The sequence below is a fragment of the Prinia subflava genome, chromosome 17 (genome assembly GCF_021018805.1).
Source record: "Prinia subflava isolate CZ2003 ecotype Zambia chromosome 17, Cam_Psub_1.2, whole genome shotgun sequence".
Taxonomy (NCBI): domain Eukaryota; kingdom Metazoa; phylum Chordata; class Aves; order Passeriformes; family Cisticolidae; genus Prinia; species Prinia subflava.
Window position 1 is genome coordinate 1,603,719 of NC_086263.1, and position 24,714 is coordinate 1,628,432.

The 24,714-nt window shown below is 57.1% G+C and overlaps 2 protein-coding genes and 1 long non-coding RNA gene across 7 annotated transcripts; 1 reads left to right on the forward strand and 2 right to left on the reverse strand.

Annotated features, from left to right (window-relative positions):
• Positions 1-1,853: 1,853 nt before the first annotated feature.
• Positions 1,854-6,509, reverse strand: LOC134559476 (nucleoside diphosphate kinase 3-like). The gene is made up of 6 exons (XM_063414286.1): positions 6,198-6,509; positions 5,781-5,911; positions 5,262-5,363; positions 4,683-4,795; positions 3,831-3,944; positions 1,854-2,074 (listed from the first exon to the last, which is right to left on the reverse strand). Exons 1-6 carry the CDS (start codon positions 6,367-6,369, stop codon positions 1,972-1,974), a joined length of 735 nt encoding a protein of 244 aa, XP_063270356.1. The 5' UTR covers positions 6,370-6,509; the 3' UTR covers positions 1,854-1,971.
• A 180-nt stretch (positions 6,510-6,689) lies between these two features.
• LOC134559479 (uncharacterized) lies at positions 6,690-14,806 on the forward strand. Of its 2 annotated transcripts, none has more exons than XR_010082516.1 (4): positions 6,690-6,828; positions 8,338-8,472; positions 12,914-13,071; positions 14,384-14,806. It is a non-coding gene; the product is annotated as an uncharacterized LOC134559479 (long non-coding RNA). The 2 variants fall into 2 exon arrangements; XR_010082517.1 differs by having other exon boundaries at positions 12,950-13,071.
• A 1,450-nt stretch (positions 14,807-16,256) lies between these two features.
• SPSB3 (splA/ryanodine receptor domain and SOCS box containing 3) lies at positions 16,257-24,709 on the reverse strand. 4 transcript variants are annotated; one of them, XM_063414279.1, is made up of 7 exons: positions 24,672-24,709; positions 22,326-22,459; positions 20,701-20,881; positions 19,909-20,096; positions 18,073-18,175; positions 17,555-17,680; positions 16,257-17,316 (listed from the first exon to the last, which is right to left on the reverse strand). In XM_063414279.1, the coding sequence occupies exons 2-7, from the start codon at positions 22,437-22,439 to the stop codon at positions 16,970-16,972; spliced, it is 1,059 nt and encodes a 352-aa protein (XP_063270349.1). In that variant the 5' UTR covers positions 22,440-22,459; positions 24,672-24,709; the 3' UTR covers positions 16,257-16,969. The 4 variants fall into 4 exon arrangements, with proteins under 4 accessions (XP_063270349.1, XP_063270348.1, XP_063270347.1 ...); XM_063414278.1 differs by having other exon boundaries at positions 20,701-20,878; positions 24,617-24,704; XM_063414277.1 differs by having other exon boundaries at positions 24,617-24,704.
• Positions 24,710-24,714: the final 5 nt, after the last annotated feature.

Genomic DNA, 24,714 nt, shown 5'->3' on the forward strand with positions numbered 1-24,714 from the left:
TCCCTGCCCGTTGCTCTGGTGCCACTGCTGGGCCCCCAGAGCAGAGCCTGGGCCCTGCTCTGCCCCTCCCTGCACACAGGGACACCCAGGCCTGAGGGCCCATCTCAGCTGGGGCTCCTCTCGGGGCTGAACAGCCCCAGCTCCCTCAGCCTTTCCTCACAAGATGCTCCAGGGCCTTCTGCATCCTCACAGCCTCCACCAGACCTGCTCCAGGAGCTCCGTGTCCCTCCTGCCCTGACACAGCATTCCAGATGTGCCTCACAGGCTGAGCAGAGGGCAGGATCCCCTCCCTCACACCCCCAGGAACCCCACCTTGGCCCCAAGGCTGGTCAGAACGGTCGGTGTCACCTTCTTCACAGAGCTGCAGCCCCAGCCCAGGCTGGTGCCTGGGGTTGTTCCTCCCCAGAGGCAGGACCCTGCTCTGGCCTGTGCTGGGTTCCAGAAGGTTCCTCTCTGCGCCTCTCCCATGGTCGAGGTCCCTCTGAAGCACCACACAACCTCTGAGGTATCAGCCACTCCTCCCAGCTCTGTGTTGACCAAGGAAAGGCAGTAGATGTGGTGGTTTGGGGTTTCAGCAAAGCTTTTGGTGCCATCTCCAACACTCTCTTGGATAAACTGTCCCTCACACAGCTTCACAAGTTCCCCTTTACATGGGTGGGCAGCCAGTGCCAGGTCAGGCTCAGAGGGTTACAGCTAACGGTCACCAGTGGGGTCACACAGGGCTCTGGTGGAGGGCTGGTGGATGTTTTGGATGTTTTTATCAATGACCCAGCTGGGTTTGCCAACAGCAGGGAACTGGCAGGGGCTGTGGAGTCCCCAGAGGGCCCTTACAGGGAGCTGGGCAGGCACAACCTGGGTGAAATTCAACAGCAGCCATGCTGGACTCTGCACCGGGGACAGGGCTGAATGCACAGACTGGGGGGTGAGAGGCTGGAGAGCAGCCCAGCAAACAGACCCGGGGGTTGATGGCAACTTCAGTAGGAGCCATCAGTGGCAGCCAAAAGGGCCAGCTCCGTCCTGGGGTACAGCTCAGCTGAGGGAGGGGAATGTCCTGCTCTGCACTGGGCCTGGAGCTCTGTGTTCCACTAAGGGTGCTGGGAAAAAAACTGTGGAGAAAACAGGTCCAAAGCCATTTCCCATGCCATAAAAATTTTAACCCTCTTTCATTTTCAAATACTCTGTGTTTGTGTTTGGCTGACAGCACCAGCTCAAACCTAACTCCTTAGCAAATGCACTGCTCAAAATCCAGGGAAAAGCCCCAGGAGCAGAAACCAGGGTTTGGCATCCAGCCAGAGGATTGTGCAGGGCACTTCCAGTGGTGCCCAGCAACAGGAGGAGGAATGACCAGTAACTAAAACTCAAGAGGTCCCCCCTCAAAATGAGGAAGAATTTCTTTACACTGAGGGTGGCAAAGCACAGGAGCGGGTGTCCAGGGAGGGCATGGAGCCTCCTGCTCTGGAGACATTCCAAACCCACCTGGACACATTCCTGTGACAGCTGCTCCACATGACCCTGCTGACAGGGAACTGAATGATCTCCAGAGGTCCTTTCCAACACCAGCTATTCTGGGATTTTGTGAGTCCTGCAGGAGCACAGACCCTGCTGGTTCTGCTGCCACGAGCGTGTGCTGCAGCAGCAGCCTGGCTCCACTCAACATCACCCCAGCCAGACTTCTGCTTCAGTGGGAAGCACACGAGCCCTGGGCAGAGACAAGGGCATCTCTGCTGCCTTCACCTCCTCCAGCTCTGACACACAACTGCTGCAGCCAACACCTCCCCTCCACGCTGCTGCCCAGCCTATTTTGGACAAGCACCTGCAGCCTCCTGCCTTCAAGGGCCCCAAGAGCAACAACAGACAGCTTCTACTTTTATTCTTACAGTTTAGCACAGTCTTGGACAGAGGAGAAGCAGCAGGAACCAACATGCAAAGCCATTCAAAGTCCCCAGGGGCTCCAGGAATTCCACCCACAGCTCAGCTGCTGTACCTGCTCCCAGCAGGGTCTCTGGGGGCCCTTTCCTCCAGCTGCTGCTCCATCGTGCCCCAGAGTGGGACGAGGTCATGGCAGACACCAAACCTACACACACAGAGAGGAGAGGACTGGGATTGTGCCTCGATGAGTCAGGTCCGTTATCTGACTGGAGTTCAGTGGGCTTTGGAAGCAGGAGAGCACCTTAAATCTCATTCATACAGACAGGGAGAAAAAGGATCCTTCAGGAAGAGGCAATGACAAGAGATGAAGCTCAGGTGTTTGGGCAGAGTTTTCCTGTGTCAGGGCTGGCAGCTCTTGGTGCCAACAGCTCTTCTCAATGCAGCTGTTAAACAACAAATGTGGCCTTCCTCCCACTCGCTTCACGCCTTGGTCTTCACCAGCGTCTTCTCCTGCAGCCAAGTGGACAAGTTCCAGGAACAAACAGGATCTGTCAGGTATTTAGAGCTGGACACAGGTGCCTGGAGAAGGCCCCAAGGCAGGAGGAGGCTTGGCTGAGGCAGCTGGACAGCCCCACTCCCTGGAGGGACACCTCCCACCCTGCTGAGCCCCACCACCCTGGGGCCATCACAGAGCAGGAGGGGGGTGACTTTGCTCCCCAGGAGCTGCCCTCATTCCTCAGCACCTACAGAGCTGAGGACCCACAGGGACAGGCTTTTAGGGCACAGGTCAAACATCCTGCACACAGGAAAGCCCTGGGGATCTTGTTCCCTTGGTTTAACCATGTCCCTGTTCCATGGCAGGATTCCATGTCACTGTCCCTGTCCTTATGCTCTGGTGACGCTGCACAGGGAGCTCTGACACAGCACAACCCTGAGGACCTGGGTGGCCCAGGGACAGCTCACAGGTGGTGTCCAGCCCATTACAAACTGGTTTCCAGATACCGTCCCAGCAGGAAAGCTCCACTGCGAGCTCTCAGGGGGACAAGGAAGATCTCGGGATCTGCCAGAGCTCAGAGCCAGGACTCCACAGCCTGTGCTGTGCACAGGAGAGAACTAAATACTCCCCTAAATAGTCCCTCCTGAGCTCCAGATCCACAAATCCTTCCTGCCTCCCTCTCCCCTTCTCTTCCTGTGGCTGCCCCAGTGCTGCTGCTTCACATCAGTGACCACAGAGGGACAGTCTGGTGTTAGGCTGGGTCAGGGCCCTGCAGCCCCAGAGAACCAGAGCAGACCTGGAGGAGCTGCTTCCCACTCCCAGCAGCCACAGCCCAGGAAACAGAGCCTGAGGAATTGTGCGGTTAACAGCATTTGGAAAATCTTCCTTCCATAGACTCATCATGTCTGCAACAGGGTGAGCTTGTGCCAGCCCCAGCACACAGGGCTCCCACCAACGGAGAGAGAATTGTCCCATCCTTCAGTCCTTGTCTTGGAATGAACTCCAAAATGAGAATTTGCTCCTTTATCCTACAGCAGCCCAATTCTTTAAAACCCCTTGGCAAAAAGCCTTCTAGAAATGCAGGTAAATTGTCAAGGCCATCACCTTGTGACCAGCACCTCTCCCAGCAGCTAGGAAAATGCATTCCCCTGCTCCAGGCAGGGATGAGAACACTCAGTTATGGGCCAAGAGCCCAAGTTTTACTTCAATGAATCAGCTTGAGCTACTTGGGATTTAAGATGCTGCAGCAAACAGAGCAACAATACCAACTACTTACTAGAGCAGAGAGAGAAATAAAGCAACAGCTCCCGTTGGCAGGAGCTGAACCACAGAGTTCCACACACAGCCCAGCTCCCAGGAAAATCCCACAGAGGCTCTGCAGCCAGCCCCAGCAGCTGCCATGAAATGGATGGAAATGTCCTGTGCCCCAGCAGGAAGATGAGCTTCCCTTGGGATTGCTCCTCACTCGTAGATCCAGTGTGCAGCTGTGTCCTCCCAGCACGGCAGCTCCTCGGGCCGGAACCACAGCGAGATCTCCTGCTGGGCACTCTCCACAGAGTCACTGCCGTGGATCACGTTCCTGAGGCAAGGAGAAAGGGAGCAGCTCAAACCAAGCTGAGAAAGGTTTCCAGGGATGCTGCAGCCTGGAAAATTCCCCCTTGACCTATTTCATTAAGTCAATGGAGCCAGTCCTACCCCACAATATCCCTTCCCATCACACAGCAGTGATCCTTCCAGCAGTGCCAGTTCCCAGCTCTCCCTCCTCCTATGCTGAGGAACCATTTGTTTGTTACAGGAGGAGCTGCAAGTGGCTGCAGCTGTGGCATTTGCATTTTTATGTCAGTGATTCCAGCTCCACATTTGCCTCCACATTTTCCCCCTTCCATCAAAGCAGGTTTGGTATCAGACACCAGGAAACAGAGAGCTAAGCCAGGATGGTTTAGCAAGAGCTGTGTCTACCACAAGCCAGGCTGGGGCCACCCAAGGTCACCACCCATGGATATTCACCTGCTCCCACAAAAGGACTGAGTGGGAGCCTCCCTTCCTCTTCACAGCCTGACAGTCCCGATTACCAGAGGAAAACAGGCAAACCCCACCTGCTTTCAACAGAGGACTCAGGAGGAAGGAAACACACAACCCAGGCTCTTCCTCCTACTAAAGCCAACCCCGGGAAGCAGAGCTCAGCTCTGGTCTGAGCACAAAAGAGAGAACCTCTGCTCTGGGAATGCACACTCATGTGGCTCGGGCAGGCCTGGCACAGGAATGCCTGTACAGGATGCCCCGAAACACTGAGGGAAGAAGAAGTCAAAGCTCTCACTTGCTGACTTCAACACAGAAGTCTCCTCGGATGGTGCCAGGCCTGGATTCAGCTGGATTGGTCTCCCCGATCATGGTGCGCACTGTCTTCACCACATCCAGGCCCTGCCAGACCTACGGAACAGCAAACCAGGATCAGCTTCCACAACTGCCCCAGCAGGTCACATCTGCCCTCTGAATTCCCCACCAGATCCACCCGGGTGAGAGACAGGAAAGGGTCTCTCCAAATTATTCTTCCAAGGTTGATTTTGGAAAATAATCCAAATTGTCTGTGGATTTCTCCCCATCCCTGGAAATGCTCAAGGCCAGGCTGGATGGGGCTTGGAGCAATCTTAGAGCAACCTAGTGGAAAGTGCCCCTGCCCATGGCAGGGGGTGGAACAAGGCCTTTAAGGTCCCTCCCAACCCAAACCATTCCATGATTTCATTTACAACAGAAAACATCCCTGCAGTTCAGTACAGCTCCAAGAGACCCTCTGAGGGGAGATACCACCTAACTTCCACTGTGCCAACAGCCCCTGCTGCTCCCACCTTGCCCTTGGTCCCTGTTCCTCGGTGCAGGGGCCCTGGGCAGCACTCACCATGGCCACGATGGGCCCGGAGCTCATGTACTTCACCAGGCGGCCGTAGAAGGGACGGTCCCGCAGGGCAATGTAGTGTTCCTTCAGCAGCTCCTCCGAGGCCTGCACAGAGCACAGAGCACAGAGCTTAGTCTGCTCCCACACACGGGGGTCTGGGCAAGGGCTGCACCTCAGGGATGCAGGAAATTAAGAGAATTAAGCTCTTGCAGATGCTCAGTTCCAGGAGTGAAACAGCAGGAGCCTGGCACAGACAGCAGTTTCCAGCTGCCAGCTTACAGTGACAGCCCTGGAGTATGGGCACAGCCGAGGGCACACATGCTCCCCACAGCTGCAGTCACCCCTCCGAGCGCCAACTCCCCTCTGAGCTGCGAGGATTTGGCGCTGGAATGACAGCAGCAGGCTGTACAGGCCGGGTGACAGGCAGAACCCGCAGCAGTTACCAGCACAGCCGGGGCCTGGGGGGCTGCAGGGGCCCCTCGGCTCCAGGGACCCCCAGCCTGGAGGGGCCCGGCCGCTCACCTGCAGCAGCTTCATCCCCACCAGCTGCAGCCCCTTCCTCTCGAAGCGCCGGATGATCTCCCCGACCAGGCGCCGCTGGACCCCGTCCGGTTTGATGGCCACGAAGGTTCGCTCATTGACCCCGCCGAAGGCTGCGGGGAGAGGGCAGAGCTCTGAGGGGGGAAGGAGACGCCTCCGGGCCTTCAGCCAGGCGGGCACAGGGGGGTCGCAGGCCCTCGGCCGTCAGGACACAGCGGGGTTCCCAGGTTCCCGCAGAGGAGGGCAGGGCGGTCCTGGCCGCGGCCGTCGGGCAGAGAGGGCACAGGGGCAGGGGGGCCCGGGCCTTCAGCCGCGGGGTCTCTCCCGGGGAAAGGAGGTCCCTGGCCCTCAGGCACAAGGGGATTGGGGGGTCTCAGGGCCGGGGGTCCCGTCCCGTACCACTGTGGAAGAGGCCGGCGAAGAGCCCCAACACCAGGCAGATCATGGCGGCGCCGCTCTTAAAGGGGACGTGCTCCCCCCGCGCTGTCACCGCCCCCCGCGGAACCATCGTGCCGGGGACGCGGAGCGGCGGGGCCCAGACACGGGGACACCGGGTACGGCCCGTTCCCATGGCACCAAAGACACCGGGCTGCCCTGTGCGAGGTGTCCCAGCCGCGCCCGGGCCCGGTGGAGGCGGGGGACACCGGGCTGCCCTGTGCGAGGTGTCCCAGCCGCGCCCGGGCCCGGTGGAGGCGGGGGACACCGGGCTGCCCTGTGCGAGGTGTCCCAGCCGCGCCCGGGCCCGGTGGAGGCGGGGGACACCGGGCTGCCCTGTGCGAGGTGTCCCAGCTGCGCCCGGGCCCGATGGAGGCGGGGGACACCGGGCTGCCCTGTGCGAGGTGTCCCAGCCGCGCCCGGGCCCGGTGGAGGCGGGGGACACCGGGCTGCCCTGTGCGAGGTGTCCCAGCCGCGCCCGGGCCCGATGGAGGCGGGGGATACCGGGCTGCCCTGTGCGAGGTGTCCCAGCCGCCGCCTCCTTGCTGCCGCCTCGGAGCTCCCCTGTGCCGCTGGCCTGGCGACAGCGTCCCGGGTGTTTACGATGTTTTGCCGTCGCTGTCTCTGTTTTGCCCGTGACTGCACACTAGTCGTGATTAGACTAGTCCGGTTATGGGGCAGCTGCTGTGGTACTGACCAGCCCCTCTAGCTCGGGCAGGCCCGGGCTAGGACCTCTGGAAGAGGAGCTCTGAGCTCCCCCGGGCCGTGCTGCAAGAGCAGAAGGGCTCCGGCCCCGCAGGGGGTACAGAGCACATGTTGCTGATTTAATTTTGGGCTGTAAGATCTCGGTTGTTAACGCCTCGGGGGTTGTTAGGAAGGGATAGGTAGAACTGTATTTCCTGCTCTCAGGAACTCACCTCTCAGTTCAGCTCCCTCCAAGATCAGCCTCTGGAAATACCAGCGCATGAAATACCTTTGCCAGGTGGCCTGTGGAGGGCTGGATTTGCTCCCAGAGCTGTTCAGGTGTCTCATGGAGTGCTGTGTCTGCTTCCATCCTGCTTCTCGTGTTCAGAGACAGTGTTCTGTCCCTCTCCTCTGTTCAGGTCTTGGCTGGGACAAGCAGGGGTCTGTCTCTGCACAGCAGAGATCTGCTTTATCCAACGTAGTTTTGAGTAAATATTCCTGCGTTTGTACCAGTAAATAATCAGTGGTTGTATCCCGGAGGTCCAGAGCGTGGCTTTACCTGAGGAGCGTTGACCCGGTTTGCTCCAGCACGGTCACGCTGTGGTGGTTGTTGTTTTGCCTGTGGAAAGCCTTTGTAGGATGGGACACTGTCCGCTGTGGACGCGGCTCGGGAGGAGAGGGCGGCCCCGGAGGCTTTTCCGCGCTGTTCGGAGATCCGGTGCCGGCAGAGGGAGCGCGGGCAGCGCGGAGGAGCTGCAGCCCGGGCAGCGCAGGGCCCGGCCCGCTGCAGTGCTGCGGGTTTAAGGTGCACAAGCAGCGTGCTGTCAGCCCTCCCCTTGTGTTCCTAGGCACAGCCGGGCTGTTTTGTTGAAACGTCTCAAACAAACCTCGTCTGGAGCAGGTGTCTGTGAGAGGAAACAGCCCTCACACGCTTTGGAAAAGTTGCAGGGTGCTCCGAGGAAGGTGCCTAATAGATGGTGTCAGCTCTCATTAGCTGCTCACAGAGCCACTAATTAAGAACACATTCTCCATGTGCTGCCGGTGACATCTGTGTGTGTCCAGCCTGGTGTGCAGCAGTGGGAGCAGGGCTGAGGGAAGTGTGGCAGGTGGTGAAACTCAGCTTCCTAACTCCAGGCTGATGGCTGATCTCAATCTTCCTTCACGGAGGGCTACTTCAAAAATAATGATGTTTCTGTCAATTTGATAAGATTTATCCTAGGACACTTCTCGAGGTGCCTGCAGAGGTGTCAGTGATGAAGTCAAGAGCTCAGTCCCCAGCCCAGTCAGCACCCATGTGTGCTGCAGGCAGCCACACTTCCACACAGGCAGAGTCCCTCATTTCACACTCATTTATTTTTGTTGCTTATTAATGCTGATGAAACAGCTCATTTTCTCATGCCAGTTCTGTCATTCTCCACAGGTCTCCTCAAAGATCCCAGTGCAGGCACTTGGGTGAAGGTTTTCATTTCCTGGGACTGTAAATGTTCTTTTGAGCCTCAGGCAGTTCCCTGCAGCAGAACTTGGAGGAGAAACATGTCAAACACTCTCCACTTGGGTGAGTCCTTCTCATCCCCGAAATGATGCACTGTGGGGAGAAAGCTTTGACTTCCCTCTCTAGGAGCCCCAGAAATGTGGATTACTGGTGACCAGGTAGCTTGGGAAGTGGAGCTGGGCCTGATTCCCAGGCAGATTATTCCTGAGCCAGTGTCTTTTAGGCAGTTTTAGGCAGGTGTGTATCTAGGGTGAGCACAGGAAGCTGCAGTAAGCAAGAATGAGACCACAAATCCTTCCTACAGAGCTTTCACTTGGGTGCTCAACGTTCCCAGCCCAGATGTGTGCATGGAATGGTGCCACAGGCAACAGCTGCATATCTGGAAGGGGCTGAACCAATTTTCTGCCTCGTTTGGAAAGCGCAGTGATCCAGTTTTGAACCCCTCACTGGGAACCTGAAGGGCCAGGTACCTTCTGGCACCAAGTATCTCCTCATTCCAGTGGGAAGGTTCAGTGTGAAGGATCCCAGCGTGGCAGGGAGGCTGGGGGGGCTGTTCTCGTGCTCGCCCCCACTGCAGGAATTTCAGGCGGAGGCAGAACTCTATTTTTGCTCTTGCTGGATAGAACATTGCAGATCCTGTGGTTATGTAAGAGACTCCAGAGCATGTAGGTGCAGATAACGTGGCCATCCAACACTGCCGTGCAGACAAAGGCTTTTTGTCTTCTTTCATCACACTTAGCAACTTTTGCAGGTGGCACTGCCTTCCTTCTCAGGCTCTTTTTGCGCCTTTTTCCTTGTTTGGGGAGGATTTTCACCTTTCAGTTCAGCCATGTCTTTCACCAGCATAGCATTGGCACAGCCTGGAGTGTTGATGCCTCTCGCAGTGTGGGCTCTGCAGGTGCAGACCTGTTTACTTTCATACTGGACCACTGATCCTGCTGGAAATATTTCACCTTTTACAATCAAGAGGGGTTAGTAGAGCCAGCTGATTTCCTTAAGCACCTTTTGCTGGATGCAGGGGATACAGCTGGCAGAGCCAGAGCTACACAAAGTGCTCCACAGCAGGGCCAGCTTGCAAGGGAACATGGAACAGATGAGAGGATCCATTCCAAACTGCCATTGCTCCACCCTGGAATGAAGCTCTGATACAGAGGAGGGTGGGCAGAAAACTGGGAGTAGCTGTCTGAGCACAGCAGAAAGTCTCCAGGGACACCCCTTTAACCTTGGGACACGTGCTGCTTCCTCACAGGGAGCGGTGCAGGCCAGACCTGCCTTTCCTTGCATTTGGCTTTTCCATTCTCATGGAGTCCATAAAAGATTTCCTTGAAAGAAACACTCAGGGTACACAGGCCAGGGAAACACTTGCACTTTGAAGTAGAGGTTTGTGTTAGTTCTCACTTCTGTGCAGTGCTACAGCACTTCATTTATACCTGTCTGGGCAGCCTGTGCTTCTTTCCTGAGAAATTCCCAGTCTATCCAGTCCCATCCAAGACTAGAGAAGGACAGGCTGGAATAGGCAGTGCCAGTGAGGAGATGGGCCTGGAGCCCTTGTGTGCTCTGAGTGTGTCACCTGTGTGCTGCTCCCAGTCCTGGCTCCTGTCCTTGGAGTGCACAGCAGAGGAGTCTCCTCTGTGCTGATGGTGGGATCACATCCAGAACTCCTGCACAGATGCAGCTGGAGTAGCTTTGTCTGTCCTGTTCTGTCTGGAATATTTCACAAAATCCCAGAATGGTTTGGGTTGGAAGAGACCTTAAAACTCATCTCATTCCACCCCTGCCATGGGCAGGGACACCTTCCACCATCCCAGGCTGCTCCAAGCCCTGTCCAGCCTGGCCTTGGACACTGCCAGGGATCCAGGGACAGCCAGAGCTTCTCTGGGCACCCTGTGCCAGGGCTTGCCCACCCTCCCAGGGAACAATTCCTTCCCAAGATCCCATCCCTGCCCTCTGGCAGTGGGAAGCCATTCTCCTTGTTCTAGCACTGCAGAATCCTTCTCCAGCTCTCCTGGAGCCCCTTTAGGCACTGGAAGAGGTTCTGAGGTGTCCCTGGAGCCTTCTCTTCTCTAGATTAACATCCCCAGCTCTCCCAGCTTGGCTCCAGAGCAGGGGGGCTCCAGCCCTTGGAGCATCAGGGATGATTTCTTAGGGACAGCCCCTGAGAAACACCTCTTCAGCTCCTTCTCACTTAAGCCTGTGAAGGTTTTTTTTTTTTTTTTGTATGAAAACCCTGCTGTGGCCTGTGGAGTTCTGCCAGCAGAGGCATCCAGAGGTCCCACCATGGTTTGAGGTCTCCTCTCACTCACAGGGGAGCTGCTGCCACACTTTTATCTCCAGCTCCGAGTCAGATCAGAGGTGGCAGATGTGGGACTAAGGCTGACCTTTCCCTCTTTACAGGGAGCAGCCCTGGGGTGTGAGGGCGTGAGTATGTGGGGCTCCTGCATGAGCCCTGTGCCCAGAGCAGGGCAGGCAGCAGCCCCTGAGCCTGGGAAAGCAGAGCCCCAGCTCCCAGGAAGCTCCCTTTGCCTTATGAGGAGATACTGGAGGTAAAACTTACAGTCCGTGAAGTTTTCTGTCACTCAGGTTGAGCTGATGGCAAAGTCCCACGTGTGTGAGTTCTGTGAGGAATGCTTTGCCAGGGATGTGGTGGCTGGCTTGGATCAGGTTGCATCCACTTGCTTACACCTTCACCCTGGCTGGCAGCGGGATCAAGGAGGGACTGCAAACTTTCAGGCACTATTTGGAGCCTCTTGTTCAGAGGGGCCTGAACGAAGCCTCCCCTCTCCAAATCCCCACCAGCTGCTCAGCTGTGAAAGGGGCTGTTGGTTCTCCCTCAGTTCCCTGCCTTGCAGAGTCTGTCCCCCGAGCAGTGCTCCTTGTGATGCCATAGCAGTCACAAAGTAGGTCAAACACTATCTAAACCCTGGCTTGATATCCCTTGAACTAAATTCCTGCCCTGCTTGAATGTGCCCCAAAGGAGGTTAGGACTCATGGCTTACCGGGGAGCTAAGAAAGATGAGCAGCTTTGCTGTAGCTGAGTACACAGCTCTGGGCAGCCGGCTCCCTGCCCTGCCATCCCGGCTCCCCACCCTGGCGGCCCGGCCCCCTGCCCCGCCATCCCGGCCCCCTGCCCCGCCATCCCGGCCCCCTGCCCCGCCATCCCGGCCCCCTCCCCCGCCATCCCGGCCCCCTGCCCCGCCATCCCGGCCCCCTCCCCCGCCATCCCGGCCCCCTCCCCCGCCATCCCGGCTCCCCGCCCTGCCATCCCGGCTCCCCGCCCTGCCATCCCGGCTCCCCGCCCTGCCATCCCGGCTCCCCACCCTGCCGGCCCGGCTCTCCGCCCTGCCATCCCGGCTCCCTCCCCTGCCATCCCGGCTCCCCGCCCTGCCGGCCCGGCTCCCCTGCCATCCCGGCCCGGCTCCCCTGCTATCCCGGCTCCCTCCCCTGCCATCCCGGCTCCTCTCCCCTGCCATCCCGGCTCCCCACCCTGCCGGCCCGGCTCTCCGCCCTGCCATCCCGGCTCCCTCCCCTGCCATCCCGGCTCCCCTGCCATCCCGGCCCGGCTCCCCTGCTATCCCGGCTCCCTCCCCTGCCATCCCGGCTCCTCTCCCCTGCCATCCCGGCTCCCTCCCCTGCCATCCCGGCTCCCTCCCCTGCCATCCCGGCCCCCTGCCCTGCCGGCCCAGCCCGGCCTCATCTCGCCCAGGGAAGTGTCCACCCCATGTGCTTTCCGAAAATCATTAAGGTTGGGAAAGACCTCCAGGATCATTTCCAACCTTTGACCAAACCCCACCATGTCTGCTAAGCCATGTCGGGAAGCACCACACCCACTGCCAGGGATGGTGACTGCAGCACTGCCGTGCTGCTCTCACCGGGTGACTTTGGTGACACCAGCGCTAGAAGGGGTGAAGAGGTGAGAACCTCGGGCGATGCTGGCTCACCAGAGCTGTGGTCGGTGTGTGACATGTCTCACCTCTGTCACTTCTCCTCTGGGTGCTGCAGCCATGGGTAACACCACAGTGCTGTCCCTACATGTGTGGTAGGAGTTTGGCCAGCACCTCTCCGACGAGGGCAACAACAAAACACCTGGACAAGTGAGTCATTCCCTCACATCCCAAGCCCAGAGCTTTGGGAAACCTCAGTGAAAATTCCAGGAATGTTTGTCTGTGGCTGCCAGCCTATCCTTGATGCTGTCAGTGGAAGGGCCCAGATTATTTGTGTGTCTCAAGATGCTTTTGAGTCTCTGCAGATGAAAATCTGTTCCCGTGGTGAATGCAGTGGTGACTCAGCACTAGGGGAGGAGGGAAGATGACCTTAGGAAAATCTTTTCACCCCTGTGCTCTGCAGATGTCCAGGAAAGGAAAGAAGATTGAGTGGGAAAAAAATAATAGCCTTTAGCAGGAAGAGGCTTTAGAAGAAGCCCAGAGCTTAATGCCAGGGGAGGGCTGCAAAGTCTGGGGTCTGGGCACACACCAGCCTCACACCTTGCTCCCACCCCTTTCTGCAGGAGACAGCTGCAGCAGTTTCCTTCCTGCCCTTCCAGGGTCAGGAGTTGCAGGAAGGGGAACCCAAGACTGGCAAGTGTGGAAGTGACAATTCCAGCAGTAGAACAGAGTCAGCCCTGCAGCAGCAGCTACAGTAGAAGCAACCCCTCCCCTGCTACAGGTGAGCCCTCAAAGCCCTCTGTGACCTGTTCAAGCTTGGAGAACATAGGCAGGAAGGGCTGTCAGGGGCATCCTCACTAAAAGCTCTGTGCTGATGGAGCAAACAAGCCCTGAATGTACTTCCAGTTCCCCAGGGGAGCAAGCCTTGTCTCTGGGTGTGTGATTAAACCAGAGCCTTGTTCCAGCAGTGTCTGCTCAGCTCCTGTTGGCCCACCCAGGCCTCTCCCTGCTGTGGTCTCACTTTCTCAGGACCTGCTCACATCACCTTGGCCTGTTCCCCAGGCAGTCCCTTCAGCTGCCCACCCAGCCAGGGCAGCTCAGTGGTTCTTGGGGCAGCCACTGTCCCCATGGTCTGTCCCTCAGCTCTGGTTCTGATGTCCCAGTGGCTGCTGCTGCAGTCTGACAGCTACAGCCCCTCAGACAGAAGATGTGTCACCCCAGAGCTGTGGGGGCTTTCCACAGGGCACCAAGCTCTCCTGATGGTGTACCCCATACCTTCCTTGCTCTTCTGCTGTGTATCCTCCAGGGAGCTTTTTCAGCTCTCCAAGTTCTCCCTCCCCCCACACCTCTGAGCTTTCTGCTGTTCCTCACTGAGAAGGGCAGGAGCAGGATTACACTGGGATGCTCTGACCCTGCTGACAGCACCTCAGCCAATGGATGAAGGCACATTTTTATCAGCAAGTGCTTGTTTTTGTGAGCGTTGATCATATAAAAATCCTACTAGATGAGGAACTCTGACAGAACTTTTTTTTCTATAATCTCATGTAGTCAAACACTCCCCTGTCCTTTTTGTTCCCCTGGAGCTTTGATCTCTGGCCTCAGCACAGCCTCTTTGGAAGATGTGCTTCTTCCCACTGCCAGAGGACAGGATAGATGGGATATTGGGAAGGAATTGTTCCCTGGGAGAGTGGGGAGGCCCTGGCACAGCCCAGAGCAGCTGTGGCTGCCCCTGGATCCCTGGAAGTGTCTAAGGCCAGGTTGGACAGGGCATAGAGTGACCTGGGATAGTAGAAGGTGACCTGGGAAAGGGGTGGGATGAGATGAGCTTTAAGGTCCTTTCCAACCCAAACCATTCTAGGATTTTATGAAGTGGCCTTCCAGCTCTCTCTGGAGAGACAGCACGCAACTGAGTGTGTGCAAGGTCTGTTTCCAAGTGATAGGTATTTGTTTGTTCTGAAATTTATCCCTCCATCCTGATATGTTTGGATGAAGACATAGATCCTCACTGTAACAATGGGATTGAGTCCTGCAGGTAAAATTGGGGTCTCCTTGAGCATCTGTGCTAACTGTTCCCTCCTCTTCTGTGCTCAAAGGCCTATAGAGAATGCAGCACAGATGATGACAAGTGACACCGTCTGAGCATCCCAGTGACATGGGACATCCCAAACACCGCTGTGCTGGGGCACTTACCCTGCCCAGTCTCTAAGCCCAGCCTTGTTCTGGTTCTGTCCTGGTCCCTACAGAGGGACTCTGGGTGGTGTTGGTCACTCCTTTAATCTGCCAGTGCTTGGCTGTGGCTGAGCTGCAGCTCGGAGCCCGGCCAGGGAAAGCAGCTGATTCTCCTTCAGAAGAGAGACTTGCACATCAATAAATGTCTCATTACAGATGCTTTCTTCAGCCTCTTGGCTCTCATTTCCTCTTTTGGCTTCCCCAGCTTTCTATCCTGCTGGCTGGAAAGCTGCCTGTCTCCTGTGAGAGCTAAGGAATGTTGGAACAGGGGCTGGATGTAGCTCTGTCCTTACAGGTGAGGTGGTGGACAAGCCCTGCATTTTCTTCAGTGTGTCCTGACTTTCCATGTCATCTCTGGCTTTCTGGGAGATCTGTTACTGTAGATGCTGCTGTGGCTTCCAGGGACAGGTGGGTTCTGTTTGAGTCACTTTGGAAAACGCCTGCCAACTGTCAAAATCAGCTGAGAGGAGAGGAACCACTTCCTTGAAGTGACACAGCTCAGGGCAGGGGAGTTTGTTCACTGAACACGAGAAAATGGTGTATAATCTCCAGAGAATCCATGGGAAATGGTGGGTTAGGATGGGATTCTCTTTTCCCAAAGCAAATGCTCCATTATTACTCAGAAATAGCCACAGCCAGGACGGGGGTGGGTCAGGGTTCCCCCAGTGCCTGCTGAGGTTTGGGATTGTTCACTGGGGTTTTCCACAGTGGCACAGAACCCCTGAGCTTCCTCCCACAGCCCTGGAGCAACCAGTGCTGCAGGAGCAGGAGGGCCACTCCAAACCACCTTCCTCCCTGCCAGGGATTCCTCTGCCCCCAGTGCTGCTGCATGAGTCAGTTCCTGGGGAAGGGCAGAGCAGCAAGGCAGCTTGTTCTGGCTGCAGCAGGGCTCCAGAGGCATGGACAGAGCCTGACCTGATGCAGTGCGGTTCTCATTCAAAGCCTGGCCCCAGAGCAGCAAGAGCCAGCTTTGCTTCAGCATTTGGGAATGAGCTCAGCAGGGAATAAGTGCACATGGTGCAAGAACTTTTACCTGAGCAGGTGGGGCTCTGCAGTGGGAGCAGAGGAAAAGGCAGCAGCTGGACATGCTGGGAGGAAACCCACAGAGAGAACTGGTTAAAAGCCATTTCCCATCCATACCTCAGCCCTGTTCCACTTTCCAATGCCCTTTGCAAGGCTGACAGCACCAGCCCAGCCCTGACTCCTCAACTGTCCACCAGAGGAGGACTCCCAAGGCTGTGAAAAGCCCCCTGAACTGATCACAGTGCCCCAGGGACTGGCCTAGGTTGGCACCATTCCTGTGGGAGCAGAGCCCTTTCCCTGGAAGTGGCATGAGGCCACTGAACAAGTCACTAGTCCAGGTCCTAATCCAGCATTTCCCCTCAGCAGGAGCACAAAGTCCTGGAGGGGTTGCTCTAATTGCCAGGTGGGGGTTTGGGGTGCTTGTCCCAACCTGTCCTGTCAGAGGACAGGCACTATGAACCCTTCAGCCTCCCTTTCCAGTGCAAAGCCACAGGCAGCAACCTGGATCCACTCAACATCACCCCAGCCAGACTTCTGCTTCAGTGGGAAGCACACGAGCCCTGGGCAGAGACAAGGGCATCTCTGCTGCCTTCACCTCCTCCGGCTCTGACACACAACTGCTGCAGCCAACACCTCCCCTCCACGCTGCTGCCCAGCCTATTTTGGACAAGCACCTGCAGCCTCCTGCCTTCAAGGGCCCCAAGAGCAATAACAGACAGCTTCTACTTTTATTCTTACAGTTTAGCACAGTCTTGGACAGAGGAGAAGCAGCAGGAACCAACATGCAAAGCCATTCAAAGTCCCCAGGGGCTCCAGGAATTCCACCCACAGCTCAGCTGCTGTACCTGCTCCCAGCAGGGTCTCTGGGGGCCCTTTCCTCCAGCTGCTGCTCCATCGTGCCCCAGAGTGGGACGAGGTCATGGCAGACACCAAACCTACACACACAGAGAGGAGAGGAGAGGAGAGGACTGGGATTGTGCCTCGATGAGTCAGGTCCGTTATCTGACTGGAATCCAGTACACTCCAACCAGGAGGCCGCCTTAATCACCACAGAACATCCTGAGCTGGAAGGGAGCCATGGAGATTATCAAGTCCAGCTCCTGTCATCAAGTCCAATTTCTTAAACGTTGTCTGTGCCAACAGGGAGAAGAGAGATCCTTCAGGAAGAGGTGCTGGCTTCCACAGCAAGTAAGAAGATGAAGCTCAGATATTTCACCACAAATTTCTTGTGTCAGAACTGGCATCTCTTGGAGCCAGCAACTCTTCTTAATGCCTGTGATGGATGTCGAGGCCAAAGATTTCCACAGCACTGGAGAAATCTTTGCCAACACATAGAAATGGATGTCTCCAGAAGGAAGAGGTGCCTCAGGCTTGACTGGCCCTTGCAGACAACACAACAAACCCCACCCACCTGGTGTGCAAAGCCATTATGTCCTCCTGCACCTCTTCCTTTGGCAGGCCTCCGCATCTGAGCCGCACGAGCTGTCCGAGTCGCTCCCCGAGGACGAGGAGGAGGAAGGCTTCGATGTGCTATAGTTCATGCTCAAGACCCAGCCCAGTTTGTTGTGCAGCACCTGCTTGAGTCCCGGGGGCAGGGGCAGCACCTCCAACGTGTCCACGTAGTCGGGCAGGAGCTGGCGCAGGCGGAAGCAGCAGAGGTACTGCAGGGACGTGCAGCTGGTGCAGGAGCGGATCACCTTCATGCTGCTCTTGGCCGCCGTCGAGCACACCATGGGGTAAAACTTCTTGTTCTGCAGCTTTGTGGCTGCCACCCCTGCCAGGGCACAGCACCGGGGAGGGCATGTTAGTTTAGACAGAGGCATCTCCCCCCTCCCACCTAACCCAAACCCATTAGCTGCAAAGCTGTTGGGAAAAGCTTTCCATAAGTCCCAATCTATTGAACAACAAATGTGACCTTCCTCCCACTCGCTTCACACCTTGGTCTTCTGCTTTCCCAGTGTTTTCTGCTGCAGACAGACTCGAGTTCCTCCCACCCCATCCCTGGCTCTCACCTATGCACTTGCGGTTCTTGAAGAATGTCAGTGTCCCGTGCCATGTGTCCAAATGCACCCCGATAATGGAGCCTTGGCCAAACCTCGAGGAGAAGTTTGTTTTGTCTCCCTTGTGATGCAGCAGTCCTGAAAACACACCCCAAAAGTGGCATTCTGTAGAAAACCTGCACTCCAGGCACTGCCATGCTGCTGGTACAGCCTCACTCAGTGCCAAAAACATCCCTGCATTTTTGACCCCTGCCCTGCCACCCCAGAGTGGCTGGTGGAAAGGAGAAATTTGAGGTTTTACAATTCCAGAGCAGCACTGAAACCCCAAGTGGTGATGTGACAGTAGTACCCCAGTGCCCTGGCAGGGTCCCACACCAGGTCTAAGGGCTCTGTAAAAAGTGGGCCAGGAGAGATGTTCTAAGGGCTGCAAGCTGCCAGCAGCTGCTCTGGTGTCCTTAACAAAGGGATTCACAGGTCTGGTGGCACCTCCTGTGCTGCTGCTGCCCAGCCAGCCCCCCTATCCGTGTTACCTGTGTAAGAGAGTCCCCAGCTGTCCTCGTCCTTGCCCAGCAGGCTGCAGAAGGTGTGGCGGTACTTGTCCAGGTTCACATCCGACGTCCCAATCCCCACCATCTGAGAGGCAAAGCGGGGAGTGAGAACAAGCTCAGTGTCTTTTCAAGCAACAAAACACAACCAAGATTCCGCGTCCAGTTCTTCCCTCCTCTTCTTGGCTCAGCCCAAAACACCCAGAGGAATAGGTGAAGCCAAGTTGGAGGTTTCAGGTGGACCTGAAGGCTTCCAGCTCCATTTCCTTTCCTAAGTGAGGAGGCCCAGCTGAGCTGCAGGAGAAGGTCACTGTCCTGTTCACAGTCACAGAATAGTTTGAGTTGGAAGGGACTGTAAAGCTCATCTCGTGCCATCCCCTGCCATGGGCAGGGACACCTTCCACTAGTCCAGGGTGCTCCAAGCCCCATCCAACCTGGCCTTGGGCACTGCCAGGGATCCAGGAGCAGCCACAGCTTCTCTCAGCACCCTGTGCCAGGGCCTGCCCACCCTCTCAGGGAACAATTCCTTCCCAAGATCCCATCTAACCCTGCTCTGTGGCAGTGGGAAGCCATTCCCAGTGTCCTGTCCCTCTATCCCTTGTCCCCAGTCCCTCTCCAGCTCTCCTGGAGCACCTTTAGGCCCTGGAAGGGGTTCTGAGCTCTCACTGGAGCCTTCTCCTCTCCAGATGAACACACCCAGCTCTCCCAGCCTGGCTCCAGCCCTCACAGCATCTCCGTGGCCTCCTCTGGACTCTCTCCAGCAGCTCCAGGTCCTGCTGCTGCTGCCCCCAGGGCTGGAGCAGCTCTGCAGGTGGGGTCTCACCTGAGGGGGCAGAATCCCCCCCTCCTGCTGCCCCTGCTGGGGCTCAGCCCAGGGCATCAGGGGTTCTGGGTGCTCATGGCCGGGCTGTGTCCAGTTCTCAAACTCCAACACTCCATGTCTTTCTCCCAGGGCTGCTCTCACTCCCATTTCGCCCCAGCCTGGAGTGGTGCTTGGGATTGCCCTGACCCAGGTGCAGCACTGGCACTTGGGCCTCGTTCAACCTTTTTCCCATGGCCCCACTTCTCCAGCCTGTCCAGGTCCCTCTGGATGCCCCATCCCTCACCTCCAGACTGTCACCTCCCCACACAGCTGGGTGTCAGCTCCGGTCTGGCCAAGGGTGCCCTGATCCTACTGTCCATGTCCCCAGCAGAGATGTGAAACAATACTGGCCCCAATGCCAGCCCCTGAGCAATGTCATTTGTCACTGGTCTCTGTTGACACCCAACTCTTTGCATGTGGCCATCCAGACAATTCCATAGCCACCAAGTGGTCCCTCTGTCAAATCCATGTCTCTCCATGTTAGGATGTCATGCAAGGCAGCAACAAATGCTTTGCACAAATTCAGGGAGATGAGATCAGTTCCTCTTCCCTCCTCCACCAATACTGCAACCCCTTCACAGAAGGTCACTGAATCCCTTAGTGAAGCCATGATTGACATCAATCACATCCACTTTTTCCACGTGACTTTGCATAGTTTCCCAAAGGATGTGCTCCATGATTGCCAGGCCCAGAAGTGAGCCTGTACTTCCCTAGATCTTCCTTATTTTCCTTCCTAAAAATGGGGGTTATGTTTCCTCTTTTCTAGTCACTGGGAACCTCACCAGGCTGCCACAGCTTCTCCAATATGGCAGAGAGTGGCTAAGCCACTTCATCCACCACTTCCCTCAGATCCCAGGGATGCATCTCATCAGCTCCCCACAGACTTGTGCACTTCCAGACAGCCTCAAACCTCATCCTGCCAGCCCCTGTCTGGGCATTTCTGCGTGCCCCACACGTACCATGTCAGTGCCATACACCGGGGAGGTCATCTTGATCTCCCAGAAGTGCTGCCCGTCTGCCAGCTCCTTGTTGCCGCGGATGGCGGCCGTGCCACAGCTGTACTCCATGTGGAAGTTCACCTTGCGGTTGTCACACGTCAGCAGCGTGGCCGTTGACTTGTTCAGGTCATCCCACACCCAGTCGAAATCTGTTGAGGGAGCACAGAGAGGACAAGGATGGGCAAAGACCCTTGGGAGAGAGCCCCAAGCCAAAGCACAGGCAGATGTTTGTTTTGAAGGCCTCTGGGTGGGTTGGTTTATATTTTTCTTATTGTTTAAGAGGATAAATCTTAAGCTGTGCACATCAGAGAACTGCAGAGGCCTGAACTACTCTGCAGCGTCCCACCGGGGAGGGATCAGTGCTGCAAAGCTGTCAGCATTCACCAGGCCAATTCTGGCTGACACTGGGCAGAGCCTCCCTTCTCCCCACACTCCTCATGGGATCAAGGGGGGCTCTGCCGTGCCACAGGCTCTCCCCCCGAGTCCAAGCCCACCCTATGCTCTGAGCCAGGCACCCTGCCAGCCCCTGCAGGGATCAGGAGGGCTCTGTTCCACTGGGGCCTAAGCCAGATCGGAAAGCAGGTCCCAGAGGTGAGCACTGACGCCGTAACAGCATCAGCCCTGAGCCCAGAAACACGACAGCAGGCACGGGCTGGTAATCCTCCTACAGCCTCAGGATGGAAACAAAGGAATGCTGGGACAGGAACAGGACACTGCAGGGTCCCCCACCCCGAGCCCAGGGGAAGCCCTTACACTCGTCCTCCTCGCCGCAGCGGCAGTCGCGGATGCGGTGCAGGGCGTGCAGGCTGGAGCAGTAGGGAGCTTCGCTCTGGTTCTCGCAGTTGCAGTAGGACTCTCCAGTCACAGGGATGGCGCTCGGGATGGAGGGAGACAGGGACGAAAACTCCGGCTCCGAATCCGAGTCGCTGTGCTGCTGGGGAGAACAGGGAATGCTCACTGCTGGGCATCCCTGGGCGTGGGAGCTGGGCTGGCAGAGCTCTGGGAGGGCTGTCACAGCCCTGTCACACAGAGAGGCTGTGCCCATGGAATTACCCTGCTTTGGGACATGGATAGTGCCTGCTGAGCTGCAGAGACCTCTCAGCACTCTGCAGTGCAGGGATGTTCTCTGTGCCTGCCAGGGACACAGAGCTGTCACAGCAGGGTGACAGCCCAAGTCTGGAACACACATGTTTTGAAGGAGATTCTGTGCTAAAGCTTTGGCTTTCACCAGGCAGGTTCCAGCCATCAGCAGAGCTGAGCACTGCTCTAGAGAGGCTGTGAAGAGGCTGGGAGGCACAAGGAGGAGAAGGGAGAGGGGGCAGAACAAAGGGAGCCAGTTGAGCAGCATGGCTGCAGCTCCTCAGGCCAGCACTGCAGACAGGCCCACAGGGAACCCAGGGCAGGATTAAAGGGCTTTTGTTTACTTTCATGAACACTAAAACCTGATTTACTGTTACCCAGTGCCAAGACACCAAAGTGATCCTGGACTGGACACTGGGAGTCACAGCCCAGTTTCACTCATGCTGCCTAAGGGACTCTCTTATCACTGGTTGCAGAGTTGCTCTAGGTTCATGTGCTGCTCAGGTGTACCTGCTTGTTATTCACCCCCATAGTCAGGGGTATTTAATGACAAAAATCCTTTAAACTCCTGTTCTTGCAGCTGCATAAGACAGGGAATTGAAACTACTTGGGCTAACATACATACTGCCCAGGCCTCCTTCTTTGGCCTGCAGACCCAAGAGCTTGGGTTCTGTCTTTCCTAATTTCTAACCTCCCCAAGTACTGCTACCTAGAAATCCTAGAAACAGCAAACATCTCATTTTCTGGGAGCACAGTGCCTGGGTTTGGATACCGTGCTCGGGCAGAGCCTCCTGGCTTTAATGTGGCTCTGAAGCTCCTGGAGCAGCTCCTTGTGCCCCCACCACTGTACGGGAACTCAACTCACACACTCAAGAATTAGGGAAATAGGGAAGGATGGCAGAGGTGAATCAGTCACTGCTTGCACTGTTTGCTCTCCCTGCTGTGTTCCCATGTCCAGCACACCTGGACCAGGTTCAGAAGTGAGGTTCACACTGCAGAGCAGGAAATGTGAGGAAATTTCAGTCTGAAGACACTGTCCCACAATCTCCACCACCATCTCCAAGCCTCTCACAGCCCAGGAGGGAGCACAGCCAGCCAGATTAGAGAACTGATCCACTTCCAAAACCAGTATTTTATGTACGTTATGCATGACACACCAATCCTGTGCTTGAAAAAGCACTAGCTTAGTATCAATATTGACCATTACTAAATCCTTTCTGCTTTTGGCCAGTTCAGACCCGCTGTCAGGGAAAGGACAGCATCCCCTGTGCCCCCCAGAGCCCCCGAGCCCAGCCTACCTGCCCGTCGGAGTCGTAGCCCCAGCCACGCGCCCCGGCCCGGCCGTCGGCCTCGCGCCGCACCCCGCTCAGCACAAAGTGCCAGGCCCGGCTGCTCCGCGGGCGCCGCGCCATGCTGCCCCCAGACAGGTACGCTGGGAAAGGAACACCAGGTTACACTGAGGTGACACCGAGGTGACACTTCTGCCATGTCCCACGGCCACTCCCTGGGTCACCACCCCCCCCGGCGGGGACCAGCACAGGATCGGCCGGTGCAAAGGCAGTTCCATGCACATCAAGAGCCTCTGCAAGCTTCAACCTCTTCCTCCAGCCAGGGCCAGCTTCTCCCTGAGCCAGTGTTCAATTGGCCCCCAGAAATGCTCCCAATATGCAGAAGTGGTGGCAGTAGCTGCCCCTCTGCAGCAATTGGATCCAGCAGCCGCCTCTCAGCTGGCCTGGGAAGCTTCAGGGCTGTCAGAATCACAGAGTCCTTTGGGTTGGAAGGACCTTCAAGCTCATCTCATTCCACCACAATGGCAGGGACACCTCCCACTAGACCAGGCTGCTCCAAGACACAGCCTCCCTGGTGCCTAGTGACCCTCCAGCAGCTGTCCTGGCTCAGCCCCCCTGCAGCCTGTCTGTCTCCAGGGAAGACTGTCCACCCAACTGCCTTCTGATGGAAGACTTTGCTCTCAGTGCTTGGAGAGGAAGATAAAATACTTTCCTGCTCACTGGAGGGAAACCAGGCTTGTGACAGACATGTCCCAGCTTGCTTCAAGGACAACAGGCAGAAGGGAAGCAGCCGCCTGTCTCCAGCCCAACAGGGATGTTGTTCAGAGACAGATTTCTCAAGGCTCCTTCCCTGTGCACAGCCCAACAAGGCCACACCAGTTCCACACAGGACCACTGCACTGGATGTGACAGGGAAACCTCCGATCTCCAGCTCCAATCAGCCTCCAGCTTCCAATCTCACCTACCTGAAGTTTATCTTTGCAGGATTCAACTCCCCCCAAGAGGCACCCTCACGGCTGTAACCCTTGAACCCTCTCCCTCAGCGCAGCCCCAAGCTAAACCCTGCCATAAAGCACCTGGCACTGCACCTCCTGTGCCTCAGTCCCCAGTGGGACAGCAGCTCCTGGAAAAGCAGGACAGGCCAAGCCACGGCCAGCCGTGCAGCTGCCCATGGATGCTTTGAAGAGCTCTGGAAATCTCACCTGCTGAAATCACAGGGCTCGCACAGCCATGCTGCGGAAGCACCTAAAACCACAGAAACACAAACCCCTTCTCCAGCTTTGCTGAGCACCTACAGCAGGCCAACAGAGCTGCTCTGCTCCCCAGGCCCTCACTAAGGCTGGGCCTTGGAGTCAGCACAGAGACCCCAGCACATGATCCAGCACTGACAGCAGAGTCAGTCACGGAATCATTATGGCTGGAAAAGATCTCTCCGATCAACTGCCAAGACCACCACTCAAACATGTCCCCAGGTGCCACATCCACACGGCTTTTAAATCTCTACAGGGATAAGGACTCTACCACTGTCCTGGGCAGCTCTGCCACTGCCTGACCACCCTTTCCATGAAGACGTTTTCCCAATGTCCAACCTAAACCTCGCCCCAGCACAACTTGAGGCTGTTTCCCCTTGTCCTGTCCCTGTTCTCTGGGAGCAGAGCCTGATACCCCTCCGGCTGTCCCCTCCTGTCAGGAGTTTTGCAGAGCCAGAAGATCCCCCCTGAGCCTCCTTTTCTCCAGGCTGAGCCCCTTTCCAGCTCCCTCAGCTGCTCCTGGTGCTCCAGCCCCTTCCCCAGCTCTGTTCCCTTCCCTGGATACGCTCCAGCCACGCAACGTCTTACTTGACCAGAACTACCCCTGGGAATGGAGATGCCTCAGCAGTGCCAGCAGAGGGGATGGCCACTGTCCCCCTCCTGCTTTCACAGGAGCAGCAGTGCTACAAAAAGCCGCTCACTCCTGAGGGGCCCTGGGCCCGCTGAGGCCTGTCCGGGGGCCCGAGGCGATGCTGCGGCGTGACCCGCACAGCGCCCGTGCTGCCCCAGAGCTTCCCCGGGTACCGAGCGGCGCGGGGGGACCACGGCGGGAGCCCGGCCCGGCTCCCTGGCCGCGGAGGCAGCCGCTCCACCGGGGGCGGGCAGAGGGACCCCGGCTGTCCTAGCAACCGAGGCCCGCCGGACAGGACCAAGCCAGGCCAGGCCACAGCGCTCGCACAACCCCGGCCCGCTCTGAACCCAACCCCGAACCCAACCCCGAACCCAACCCCCGGCTCCCACCTCCAGCCTGTCCCCCAAGCCCAGGCCCACCTGCCCGGCCCGGCCTGGCGCTGCCCCGGCCCGGCCCCGCGGCGCTCTGACCTACTTTCCCCTCCCGGGACATAAACAATCCGCTCCCGGTACCGCCC

Bases quoted from the DNA above. Each gene is read 5' to 3' on its own strand.
- LOC134559476 (XM_063414286.1), bottom strand. From the start codon at position 6,369: ATGGGAACGGGCCGTACCCGGTGTCCCCGTGTCTGGGCCCCGCCGCTC. The intron at 4,796-5,261 runs GTGAGTGCTGCC...GCTGTTCCGTAG, and splicing joins CCGGGCCCATCGTGGCCATG to GTCTGGCAGGGCCTGGATGT. The intron at 2,075-3,830 runs GTGAGGAGCAAT...CTGTGTGTGTAG, and splicing joins GCTGCACACTGGATCTACGA to GTTTGGTGTCTGCCATGACC.
- SPSB3 (XM_063414277.1), bottom strand. From the start codon at position 24,689: ATGTCCCGGGAGGGGAAAGTAGGTCAGAGCGCCGCGGGGCCGGGCCGG. The intron at 22,460-24,616 runs GTGGGCCTGGGC...TTCCTTTCCCAG, and splicing joins CGCCAGGCCGGGCCGGGCAG to CGTACCTGTCTGGGGGCAGC. The intron at 17,317-17,554 runs GTGAGAGCCAGG...GTGCCCTGGCAG, and splicing joins CAAGAACCGCAAGTGCATAG to GGGTGGCAGCCACAAAGCTG.